The following is a 13,481-nucleotide window of genomic DNA, read 5'->3' on the forward strand; positions in this document are numbered from 1 at the left end:
CGGAGTGCAATAGATTGTTCCCACTTAAATAACAAAGTGAAGAGTTTGAGGAAAAAGGCGGGAGATTAGCACTCGGCTAATATGCTCAGGGAATTGGTGCAGGCACAATGGACTGAATGCTTGCCTCCTGCACCGTAACAATTCTGTAATTTGTTCAGTTTTCTCTGCAGGAATCTAATCTGGTTGCTGTGTCATCAGTTTTTCTCCTTCCATTTCAGTCATCAGTGAATTAAGGCCCTAGAATGACCGTTAGAGACAGTGGCTATTGAATTCATCCATTGTTATGGGACCACTTTAGTGATTTAAAACAGTGTGTGGTTCTCAAACAATAGGGCTTATCGGGAGAGATAGTAGGAACTGCAGATGCTGGACAATCTGAGATAACAAGGTGTAGAGCTGGATGAACACAGCAGGCCAAGCAACATCAGAGGAGCAGAAAGCCTGATGTTTCGGGCCTAGACCCCCCTTCAGAAATGGGAGGAACGCTTCTGAAGGATCTCAGTGTTCTGAATGTAGACATTGTCACGGTTGGGGCCAAATTGGGAAGGCCTGAATGTGGACTGTAGTCCATTGGGGATGATCTGGTTCCGTAGGCAGGTACTAAGAAAGGCAATGTGGCTGAAGTACCTGGTTTGCTTCAGGACGTGGTTGAGTAGTTCCAAGGTCGAAGAGATTACGAGAGAGTTGCAGTGGGAGAGAGATCCACTGAGGTTTTTCCGGACGGAGGAGGGTAACTTCTTCAGGGTAGGCATCCTTAGAAGAGGCTTCACAGTGGGGTTAAAATTGTTTCAGAGATAGTAGGAACTGCAGATGCTGGAGAATCTGAGATAACAAGGTGTAGAGCTGGATGAACACAGCAGGCCAAGCAGCATCAGAGGAGCAGGAAGGCTGACGTTTCGGGCCTAGACCCTTCTTCAGAAAGGCTTATGGGGAGCACTGGTTCCATTCCTTGCATCCCCCCCCCCCAGCCCCGGTCATCTCCCACCCACTCACTTCACAGATCCTGAGTGTCTCGAGGTTTTCTTTGCTGTCTCCTTTGCAGTTTACCAGTTTGACTGTGCTGGAACATCACTAATACACTGTCTGCTATGCAGCATTTCTCGCACTGGGACACTGCCAGTAAGTGGGACCACAGCTTTATTCCAGGTCCGGATGATCAAAAGTATTTTCAGTCGTGCACTCAAAAGGGTGTTACCACAGCCTTGGATGGTGTAGCGTTCTTTTGTGGCCTCCCTTGAATGTCTCACTGCACTTCCCTAAGTCTACAGATCCCATTTATTTGAGAGTTGCTGATTTTAAAAAGCTCCCTTTCACTTGCAGAAGAAAATAATCAAAGATTATTAGCGAGAGGTACCAGCATATTGTTTGTAGTGATCATGGTGTTATAACTGTCTCTGCGCAGAAGTTTGACAGATTTCATTCTGCGAGTGTGAACAACAGCCATCGGTGTTCTTTTCGCATTCCTGGTTAATCAGATGAAGTTATCTTTGTGCTCACTGGCTGCCTGGTGGCCCTCTAGCTGTCTGATTCTCTCTAGCATCTTTGTTTCAATTTGCAGGCAGGCTGACCGATCAGACTGTACCTATATCGTCCTGAATGGACGACTGAGGTCTGTGATCCGCAAGGCTAACGGCAAGAAAGAACTTGTAGGAGAATATGGACGTGGAGATCTGATTGGAGTGGTAATTAGTTCTCTTCCCATGCTGTTAAAAGATTGTCTGCATTCTCGTTTGCTGAGGGGAGTGAAAATACCAGTCATAACCACAGTAGTCAGATGGTCTCAGTCTGTTCCTGTAAAGAAAAAGTGGCCGTGTGAACCAGGATTGCCAAAATCTGATTCATTTAATAAATAATCATTTGCTTCTTAGCACCTCTGGCTGAATAACGAGCAATTGGACTGATTTCTGCTTGAGCCAGTGCTCAGTGGCTGACAGAATATCTCCTGCATTAGTTTTGTTGTCTTCCACCCATCCATTCACTTTCAGCCCTGTGTGCGTGTGTCACCAAATCCATGTGAGAGCAGTAGATTGAGGGCACTTCTAACTCAAGAAATTGAAACCCTATCACAGCACTCTGCCCCAACCTCCTGTTCGCACATTGATCCTGACCAGGAAGAAGGTTCAGCTACCTCATGAATATAAATTGACTGGAAAATTCTGAGTTATTAATGAAAGAAACAAGTTTGGATGAGGTTTGAATTTGATGGGCAATATATTAGCCCTTTGAGAAGTAAAGTGAATGGCCAATTAATAAGGACAAATGTCTCTTTATTGTGGGCTAGCTGGTACAAAACCATTCATATTTCCTTCACCTGCACTACTGAATGATGGTCTGAACACCATTTTGACAAATCTATTTGGTTTAGACAAACCAGTTGTATCTGGACTGACATAACACTCAGACTGTCAAAACCCCAGTGAAACAGTTAACATTTATGTTCTGAAGTGTGCCTCTTGTGATTCATGAGGCAATTGCAGTTGTACTGCGAAAGACTGGGTGGATGGATGGTCTGTTCCTTGCCTGTCATTTTCCATCCATTTGTAAGTTGCCTTACCTTTAATTTTATTTTTCTTTCCATTTCAGGTTGAAGCCCTAACTCACCAGCCCCGCGCCACTACAATGCATGCAGTTCGTGACTCTGAACTGGCCAAGTTACCCGAGGGAACACTGAATAATATCAAGAGAAGGTATCCTCAGGTTGGTTGCCAAGTCCAGGTTGGCCTTCTCTGCATGATCTGACGCTTCAAAGTATGCATCCCATCTCGCTTCATTTAGGAGATTTCTAAATATTCTCTCATCTCACTTGTGTGTGGCTACTTGAAGTGCTGTTTTAAAATAGTGGTAAAATAATCCAGAACGTAGCCAGAGGGTAGATATTTTTAATTTGTTTACGGGATATAGGTATCACCAGCTAGGCCAGCATTTATTGCCCCTCCCTAATTGCCTTAGAGAAGGTGTTGGTGAGCTGACTTCTTGACTGCTGCAGTCCCACAGTGCTATTAGAAAGGAAGTTCCAGGATTTTAACCCAGTGACAGCAAAGGGACAGTGATATATTTCCAAGTCAGGGTGGTTGTGTGTCTTGGAGAGGAACATGTTGTTCCCATGTGCCTGCAGCCCTTGTCCTTCTAGATGATAGTAGTCGTGTGTTTGGAATGTATTGTTGAAGGAACCCTGGATGAATTTATTTGGTTGCTCCTCTCCACTGAGGAATTAAGTGCAGGCTGATGTTTTGATTCCTTTTCACAAGTGATTACAAACGCTACCAGGGTATCTCCTGATAACAGTGGTTGTCACTGGCACTTGTATTTGTTGTTTTATGGACCTGTGAAGCAATTGGAATGGAGTAGGCTGGATTTCACTCTACTTGGAGAAACCTATTACATGGTTTTTACTCCATTTCTGTTTAAAGCTGCAAAAGGAACTAAGTTTTAAAAAAAAGTATGTTGGAAAGTGCAACACCATACTTGGGGAATTTATCCCACTCCCAAAGCTCCAAGGTTCCATGCACAGCAATTAACATCAGCACGCCAATCGCAGCATTGACTTCTGGAAGTTCTTGCCATTCACTGACCTTGAGGTCTGCACAGCCAGTGAGAAAATTAGAGAGAACACCGGGTGGGAGACCCTCAAAAAAGAGAAATATTTAACAGTCTACTCCATTATCTTGTTTTTGGTGGTTATTCTTCAATTCGTCAGTTGATCAGGTGGACTCTGTTTTACAGTTACTTAATTTAAGCCTGTATCTTTTACCCTGAACAGGAAGAGAGAGACCGAGAGAGAGAGAGCGATGCTTTCTATCTGCAGGCTCTGGATACTTTTCTCCAGTGCGGCTACGCTGGCAGTTATAGCTTTTTAACACTTTGGTTGAGATGCAATCAGAGGTCTGTTGTCAGGCAGAATTTCCTTGACTCGAAACATTCTTTGTGCCACTTAGTCTCATTCTCCTTCCTTCAAAAAGCAAGTTTTATTGATCAGCTCCACAAAATCTAACACTTGCTTTTAAGTTGCAAAACTCTCCTGTTATTTCATGTTACAATAGCCCAACTTCCATTTGATAATTCCAAAAAACAGAAGTATCTGATCCCTTAATAAGAAAAGTGTCAGTTTTTGTTCTCTGCGTTCCTGAAACGTGCTGTGATTGTATTAAACGAGCCATTTTGCCTTGTGTGCTGAAGTCCCAATCATGTTGATAAACTCAGGATTTGCTGGTGGGGCTCTTGTGCAGTGATATTGCTTTTCAGAGCTCTCAACCTTTTGTTGGTACACAGTCTGGATGCCTGTCTCAAATGCTGGTTCATATTCAAGTCCTGGGTCTGCAGTGAAGTGAAAGGGAGTTCTGACTTCTCATTATTTTTCACCAGCGAAGTTCCATTGGAGAGTAAGGTTGTTTCCAATTAGCCAAGTCCATGGATAATTCCTAGGTATTTTTCAGTCCACACATGAGATCCAGGCGCAAGACATAGACTCATAGAGTCATAGTTACACAGCACGAAAACTGATCCTTGGGTCCAACTGATCCATGCCGACCAGATATTCTAAATTAATCTAGCCCATTTTTGCCAGCATTTGGCCCATATCCCTCTGAACCCTTTCTATTCATGTACCCATCCAGATGCCTTTTAAATGTTGTAATTGTACCAGTCTCCACCACTTCCTGTAGCAACTCGTTCCATGCACGCAGCACCCTCTGTGTGAAAGCGTTGTCCCTCGGGTCCCTTTTGAATCTTTCCCCTCTCACCTTAAACCTGGGTTGAGTTCTTGGCAAAAGGCAGAAACATGCACAAGGAAATGAAGAATGCAATTTTAAGGGAAACATTTGAATATGAAGCTGAAATAATTTGGCAATTAATGAATTTGGTGCTCAGTATTAGATGTGAACTCCCTGAATATTTAAGGTAAATTTACATTTTGCTGTTTGTTGTAGGGATGATATTTTAAAGGACTCCTCAAATGAAGCCATATGAGTAGAACTTAAAAACCAAACAGGGGTAATGACATTGTTGAGACACCCAAACAATCCGAGAAGAATAGAATAGCAGATATGTAGGCAAATTTCAAAGAAGCAACCAAGTAATAGGATGGAGAGGCGATGGCCTAGTGGTCTTATCGCTGGACTATTAATCCAGAGACTCAGATAATGTTCTGGGGACCCAGGTTCGTATCCCACCATGGCAGATTGTGAAATTTTAATTCAATAAAATATCTGGAATCAAGAATCTAATGATGACCGTGAATCCATTGTCAATTGTTGGAAAAACCCATCTGATTCACTAATGTCCGTTAGGGAAGGAAACTGTCATTCTTACCTGGTCTGGCCTACATATGACTCCAGACCCACAGCAATGTGGTTGACTTTTAAATGCTCTCTGGGCAATTGGGGATGGGCAATATATGCTGCCTGGCCAGCGATGCCCTCATCCCGTGAATGAATTTTGAAAAAAAGGGTAGTGATAGATGGGGCCATCTACTTGCCCAACATTAACTGGATTCATCATTGTGTGAAAGGCTTGGAGGGAGCAGAATTCTTAGATGGCTGATCAGACAGACTGATCAGTTACAAATGGAATTCAATCTAGATAAATGTGAGATAATGCACTTGGGCAGGACGAATGAGTCAGGGAATATATGATGAATGATAGGACTCCTGAAAACACTGAGGACCAGAGGAATCTTGGCGTGCATGTACGCCAGTCCCTTAAGGTATCGGAACAGGTGGATAAAGTTGTTAAGAAGGCATATGATATTGTTATGGACAACATCAGATACTCTCTTTCTCACTCTCTTTCTCTCTCTCTTTCTCTCTCTCTTTCTCTCTCTCTTTCTCTCTCTCTTTCTCTCTCTCTTTCTCTCTCTCTTTCTCTCTCTCTCTTTTTCTCTTTCTCCCTTTCCCAACCCCACCAGTGAGATAGCCTTGACCCTAACTTTCGTACTTAATTAAAGGCAAGTGTAATGTGTCCCACATGTGATTTGATTCGTCCATTACTACGCTTGAATCAAAACACATTTCATTCTTACAACATGGTTAAAATACAAAAAAAAGAACAATGGGCATAACTTTACTCAATTTTCGGAAGGAGACATTTCGACAGCGCTGTGACAACACCCCACAGCAAGAGCAACACACAGAGCACCTCTATTAAAGGCACAGTCTTGTCACATTGTACTTGCCTTTATTGCCGAGGCATAGAATTTAAGAGCAGGGAGCTTATGCTGGAACTGTATAAAATGTTGGTTAGGTCACAGGTAGAGTATCGTGTGCAGGTCTGGAATCTACATCTACAGTTAGCAATGAGAATCTGGAACACACTGCCAGTAACGGTGGTAGAGGCAGGGACTCTCATAATGTTTAAGAAATATCTAGATGTGTACTTGCGATGCCAAGATAGACAAGGCTGCAAACCAAGTGCTGGAAAATGGGATTCGAATGGTTAGGTGATGGTTGTTGACTGGTTTGGACGCAGTGGGTTGAAAGGCCTTTTTCTGTGTTATACCTTTATGAATGTTGATCGTGCAGATAGTGAGGAAAATCCAAGATAATGAGCAAGAGTCTCTTGAAGAATTTCCCTGGAGGCTTGGTGTCAGAATCTGTGCTAAAATGTCCTGGGATTGGTGTCCAACATGATCTGAGTTGCAGAAAGATGAACAGCTGTCAGAAACTTGGAGTGTCCCCCAGTGGGACTGTTGTTATTTTTGGTTGGTGTTTATCTGTGCTCTGTTCAGGGAGATAGTAGCAATTAATTCATACTTGATGATGAATTATGTTTCCTAAAAGGAAACACTGATGCCTCCTGATCAGACAGTAAGGGATAATGGTTTGTAAGTCATTAGTGACTATCATCCTTGGGGTGGGGAAGAGATAAACAGGGTCCCTTCGTGGTTGGGGTGGCTTCAAAATGATACTTAGCTCAGCAATAGTTCAATTTCAAAAATATTCAGTGCTGGGGAAACTTAGACTTTCTGCGTTTCTCTAGCCCTTTCTGCTTTTATTTCAGAATCTCTAGCAACCACAGTATTTTGTTTTTTGTAACTTGATTTGAATCTCTTCTGTCCCACTTGGGAATCTTTTATCACGGACACGTAAATGCGTACCATCTGTGAATAGGAAGGCAAATAAAACGTTGCCATTTGTTGAAAGGTGAAGGGAATATAAAGTAGGGATATTTTGCTGCAGTTGTGTTGTGGTGAGGCCACATCTGGGGTACTGTGTACAGCTTTGATCCCCTTGTTCAAGAAAGGATGTAAATGTGATAAAAGCAGTTTGGAGAGCGTTCATTCAACTGATTTCCGGCAATGGTGGAGTTTATCTTATGAGGAAATTTTGGACAGGCTGGACCTGTATCTGTTGGAGATTAGAAGAATGAGAGACGATCTCATTGAAGCATTCAAAATTCCGAGTGGACTTAACAGAGTAGATGCTGAGAGAGGATGTCTCCCCTTGTAAAGGAGATGAGAACAAGAGACATAGTTTAAAAATAAGGGGTCTCCCATTTAAGAGTGTTAGAGTCATACAGCATGGAAACAGGCCCTTCAGTCCAACCAGTCTATGCTGATCATAATCCCAAACTAAACTAGTCCCATTAAGGTGGAGGTGAGAATTGTTTCCTAAGGATCACGAGTCTTTGGAACTGTCCTCCCCAGGGAGCAGCAGAACAGGTTCATTGAATAATTTTGAGGCTAACGTAGGTAGATCTTAAGACTAACAAGGCAGTCAGAGGTTATCAAGAGTAGGCGGGAATGTGGATTTGAGGTTGCTATCAGATGAATCACAGTTGTATGAAAAGGTGAATCAGCTTCAAGGGGCTGAATATCCTGCCATATCATATGTTTATGTTTTGATGGTAATGCTTTTTAACTATTTTGTCAAATTGTTTATGTATTATAGGTAGTCACTCGGTTGATTCACCTTCTGGGTCAGAAGATCCTGGGTAACCTGCAGCAGGTGCACGGGACATTTCCAGGTAGGACACTTAGCCATGGGATTCTGAACTGAGTCGGACTTCAAATGCTCATATCCTCCTCCCATCTCAGCAACCACCTTGAAAAGTAAGAGCAGGTGCAGTATGTCTGTCTGATCCCTGCTGAGAGCCAGCAGGTATAGCTAATGTTAAACATGCGCCTGTCCAGGACAGTGAGCAGTATTTTGTCTTTTGTGCTGTGATATATTGGTGTCTTCAGACGCTCGGTCTGCATGCACACAAACGTTTGAATGTGCAAAGTCCTGCCAATCGGGACAGTTCGAATAAAATATAGACCGGCAACAGATAATTGAGATATAGTTATAGACTCTTGAATAATAAAGTCTTCTATGTGGAATAGAGGTGGGCCTCGGGTAAATCCATCTGTGGGTCTGGTAACATTCTTACAAACCTGGGGTGTCTACCACCTGGAAGGAGAGCAAACAGCTAATACCTAGGAATACTACCACTTAAAAGTTCCCCTCCATGTTATGCAACCTGCTGACCTGGAACAATGCCACCATACCTTCATTGTCAATAAGTTAAAGTCTTGGAACTCCTTCCCAGATAGCACTCTTTGGGTGTCTCTATACCACAGGTACTGCAGCAGTTTTTCTCACTTCTTCATGGGTGTGAATATGGCTGGTTAGGTCAGCACATTGCCCTTTCCTAATTACCTAAAACATCAGAAAGGCAGCTCACCGCCACTTTCTTGAGGGTGGCTAGGGATGGGCAATAAATGCTGGCCATGCTGTTGACCCCCAGGTCCCATGAGAGAATCTCTATTCCGACAGGGGACAGCTCACATGCAGATGATCAGATGTCTCCTGAGCTCCAGTGTTAGATTTTACAGTCTTAAATGGGCAGATTATCTTAAACATAGCATTTCCTGAACAAGCAGTAGTTATTGCTCAAGTCTTCCATAAACCCATAAAACATAGAAGTAAGCCATTCATACCATCTAATCCACTCTGCCATTCAATGAGGTCATGGCTGATCTAATAATCCTCAACTCTACTTTTCTGTCTAATCCCCATAACCCTTGATTCCCTTAATGATTAAAAATCTGTCTATCTCAGCTTTGAATATACCTGTGCTTAAAGAACCAGCCTCAACAGCCCTCTGCTGTAAAAAAAAAAAATTCCATAGATTCACTGCTGTCTGAGAGAAGAGATTCTTCCTCATCTCTTTTTTAAATGGGTGACCCCTTACTCCTGAGATGATGGCCTTTATCCTTACTCGAATAGGGCTATCAACACTTAACACTGTCTTATTTCAGAATAATGCACCACTCTATTCATTCTAAGACCAAAGTTTCTCTGGGCTTACTAAGCAACACGACGTGGATGTAAAGTTGTAACTTGAAGAGATTTTAGGAATTGTGAGTGGAATGAGGTTCTCTTCCTGTTGTGAAGAGTTGACAATCAGAATGGGTGTTCCCAATGTCTAGCTGGATATCATGTTGTTACAATACATCTTGCCTGTGAAATCGAGATCCCTCCCCAACTTGGTGTTTTTTTTTCTATTCTGTGTGGACTAATCTTAGTGATGATTTATTGAGCTCATTTTTGTGTGTCTCGATTCTTCCAGGCTCTGGAATCGGATTCTCGACAGCTAGCAGTGCCGATGTAACAAACCCAACCAGTAACCTATCCACTGTGGCTGTGCTTCCCGTCTGTGACGAAGTACCAATTGCTGCCTTCACCATGGAGCTGACTCATGCACTCAATGCTATTGGTTAGTGAGCTATTTACTGGGTCTTAAGAACTGAGGATGCTGTAAATCAGGAACAAAAACAGAAGTTGCTGGAAAAGCTCAGCAGGTCTGGCAGCATCTATGAAGAAAAAGATCAGAGTTAATGTTTCAGATCCGGTCATCCTTCCACAGAACTGAGGAACTTCCTCAGCATTTACCTGGTCTCTCTGACCTTGAGTTGTAAAACCTTTAGGTTTCGTCTGAGCATTGACCTCTGAAACTCTTGTTGCTGCAAGAATACCATCACCTTCGAGAAATGCTGAGAGTTCATTCATGATACAGTTTAGGTTTAACTGTGGTTTCACTGAATCTCATCCAGTTTTCCATATCAGAAACTTGGGAAGGGGTATCTTTTGGGCAACAAGCTGATCATTCTTTGGACGTAAAGGGCTTTCATTCTCCTGACACTCAGATGTCCTCTTACGCAAAGATGAGATTGTGGGCTGGAGGGAGTCACCAAGGAACTCTGCCTCACTAGTTAAGGAGCTGCTCTAGCACCATGTGCTTGGCCGCTGGTCGATGTGAGTCACGAGCAGGCCATTGGCCCCTTGAGCCTGCTCTGCCATTCAGTAAGACCATGGCTGATCTGACCACTCCACATTCCCACCTACCCCCTACAACCTCTCGCCCCCTTGCTTATCAAGCATCTATTCACATCTGCCTGAAAAAAGCAATTCAAAGATTCTGCTTCTACCATCTTTTTAGGAATAGAGTTCCAAAGACCTTTGACTCTCTGAGAGAAAACCTTATCCCCCCATCTGTCTTGAATAAGCGACCCTTATTTCGAGATTCGCCCACAAGAGGAAACCTCTATTCCGCATGCACCCAGTCAACAACACTCAGATTCTCCAGTGTTAAGACCTTTTAAACATTTGAATCAATTCATCTCTTGCTCTAACTCTTCTAAACTCCTGTAGCTACAAGTCTAACCTGTCTAACACTTCTGCTTAAGACATCTCACCCATTCTAAGTATTAATCTGGTAAACCTTCTGAACTATTTCAGTATTCCAAATGTGGTCTTGTCAATTCCCTATAACTGAAACATAATCTTCTCCTTTTGGATGCAGCACCTTGCAATTCATGGTAATATTCCATTAGCTTTCTAAATTACTTGTTGTACCTGCAGACTAACATCTTGTGATTCATGTATACGACATTCCGATCCCTGTGCAATCTCTCACCATTTGGACAATGTGCTTTTTTAAATTCTTCCCACCAAAATAGCCAATTTCAGATTTTCCAATCTTATACTCCCATCTCCCAGATCTTTGCCCACTCATTAATCTTGTCTTGATGCACGAAACCAGATCTAATATAGCATGCTGTCTGACTCCAGAACGTGTTCTAAGAAACTGTCCCAAAAACTCCTCATGAACTTCTTATCTGGGCTACCTTTGTCCATCTTTTTTCTCCAGTCAATCTGTGTTTCAAAGCCTCATAATTATTGTCATACTTTCCTGAAAGGTCAGTTAGCTCAGTTGGCTGGCTGGTTTGTGATGCTGTGTGACACCCACAGTGTAGGTTCAGTTCCTGTATGGGCTGAAGTTACCATGAAGGACTCTCCTTCTCAACCTCTCCCCTCACCTGAGGCATGGTGACCCTCAGGTTAAACCACCACCAATCTCCTCAGTCTCTAATATAAGAGCAGTCCTATGATCTTGTAAAACTACGGTGACTTTACCTTGGACATTATTCACCTTCCTGTTGAGTTCCCATTATTTCTTTGTTTGTGCTTCATCCCACTGTTGGTGGGTATGTGTACAACTCTCACAAGGGACTTCTTGCTTTTATCATTTCTCATCTCTACCTATACCACTTTTACATCCTGGTTTCCTGAACTTAGGTCACCTCCTCTTGTGTTAATCCCGTGATTAATTGAGAGCCACCTTTCTGCCTTTGGCCTTTTCTATATGTGCTATACCCTTCAATATTTGGCTCCCAATTTGTCACCCTACAGCCATCTGTCAGTTATTTAGGGGGTGATGTCAGAGGACTGTAGAATTATAAATATTACACCCTTGTTCAAAAACAAAAGGTTAAGATAAGCTCAGCAATTAAAAACCAGTCAATTTAACTTTGGTAGGGATATTTCTAGAAATAATTAATCAGGACAAAGTTAATAATCATGTAGAAAACTATGGATTAATTCAGAATACCAAGTCTGGATTGTCTAATGGAGAACCAAATATAATTGTTTGGAGTCTTCCGAAGAGGTGATGGTGTTGAGCGGAATACTGTTGATGTGATATACGTGGACTGCGATGCAGTGCCACACAACAGATTTCAGAAAAGTTATAGCTCATGGAATAAAAAGGAAAGTAGCAAGATGGTTACAAAATTGGCTGAGGGCTTGGAAAAGTACTATTAATGGACCAGTTTTGAGCTGGAGAAAGGTTTGCAGTAGAATTCGCTGAGAGTCAGTAGTGGAACTTTATACATAATCTCACTGTGCAGGGAACAGTGCAGACAATACAAACATTGGGAGTATTGTGAACTATGAGGAGGACAGTGTAGAACTTCAAAAGGACATTGACAGGTTGGTTGAGTAGGCAGATAGGTGACAAATGAAGTTCAAAGCAGAGAATTGTGAGGTGATGCACTTTGGTACAAAGTTCATGTAGAGACCAGTATAAATTAAAGGCTACTATTCTAAAGAGTTTTCGGGTGCAGAGACCTGGTATATAAGTGCATAGGTCAGTAAAGGTGGCAGGACAGAAGAGAGCTGTTAATCAAGAATGTGGTATTCTAGGCTTTATTAATAGCATCAAGTACAAAGGCGTGTAAAAGGAGTTGATGTGAATTATATAAGACACTGGTTAGACCTCAGCTGAAGTATTGTGTACAGTTCTAAGTGCCACATCTTAAAGATTTGAATGCATTCAGAGTGTGCAAGTTATGAAGGTAAATTGAAGAAATTGAGCTGTTTTCCTTGGAGAGAATGATTCCAGAGATGAGAAGCTTCAGTTATGAGAAAAGCTTGGAGATATTCGGGATGTCTTTCTTGAAGAAGAGAAGGTGAGCAGGTGCTTTGATTGGACTTCTCAAAATCATGAGTCTGGACAGAGTGAACAGCGAGAAACTGTTCCCATTATAAACAAATCAGGAATCGGAAGGCACAGTTTTAAAATGATTTGCAAAAGAAATTGAAGTAAGAAAAAGCTTTTTTCACACAGTGGGTAGTTTGGGTCTGGCATTCAGTGCCTGGATCATCCAATGCCTTTTTGAATCATTCCTATTTAAATAATGTGCAGGATTATAGGGAAAAGACAGGGGATTAGCACTAAGGCCAAAATGCTCAGCTCCAGACTAAACATGACAGACCAAGTAGCCTCTTTCTCCACTAAAACTCGGAGATTTTTATTTCTGCTGTGATCTGTTTTGTTTTGATGCTATATGTATTCAGGTACAGAGTCTTCAGTTTTATCCTTTTATTATTTTTGCAGCCTCTAGCCTTATCTGTTGATTCACTTAGATTTGTACTCTGCATTCCTTTGTGTCACAGTTTTTGTCATTTCCCAGACTAATTTTTTTCTCTTTTGCCTTGTCTCTACTCTTTGAATCACCACTTCTTCACAAATTTGACCCGTTTCCCCACTTGAGTTGAAAACCATCTCTGCTCCCTAGTGCTCGTTAAAACACTGGCCCCAGGATAGTTTGGGTGGAGACCGTCCCCATCGTGCAAACCCCACTTTTCCTAGTACTGGTGCCATTGCCCCATGAGCTAGAACTCACTTCTACCACACCAGTTTTGAGTCATCTGTTCATATCT

General features: G+C 42.3%; 1 protein-coding gene across 3 annotated transcripts in view; it reads left to right on the top strand.

Annotated features, from left to right (window-relative positions):
* pnpla6 (patatin-like phospholipase domain containing 6) overlaps window positions 1-13,481 on the top strand; it is a 148,087-nt gene that overhangs the window by 69,053 nt on the left and 65,553 nt on the right. For all 3 annotated transcript variants that reach the window (XM_048617875.1, XM_048617876.1, XM_048617874.1), the window contains 4 exons: window positions 1,559-1,682; window positions 2,584-2,697; window positions 7,884-7,959; window positions 9,547-9,693. In XM_048617875.1, coding sequence (XP_048473832.1) covers window positions 1,559-1,682; window positions 2,584-2,697; window positions 7,884-7,959; window positions 9,547-9,693 — 461 coding nt within the window. The remainder of the gene's footprint in view (window positions 1-1,558; window positions 1,683-2,583; window positions 2,698-7,883; window positions 7,960-9,546; window positions 9,694-13,481) is intronic.

The sequence above is a fragment of the Rhincodon typus genome, chromosome 38 (genome assembly GCF_021869965.1).
Source record: "Rhincodon typus isolate 14 chromosome 38, sRhiTyp1.1, whole genome shotgun sequence".
Taxonomy (NCBI): domain Eukaryota; kingdom Metazoa; phylum Chordata; class Chondrichthyes; order Orectolobiformes; family Rhincodontidae; genus Rhincodon; species Rhincodon typus.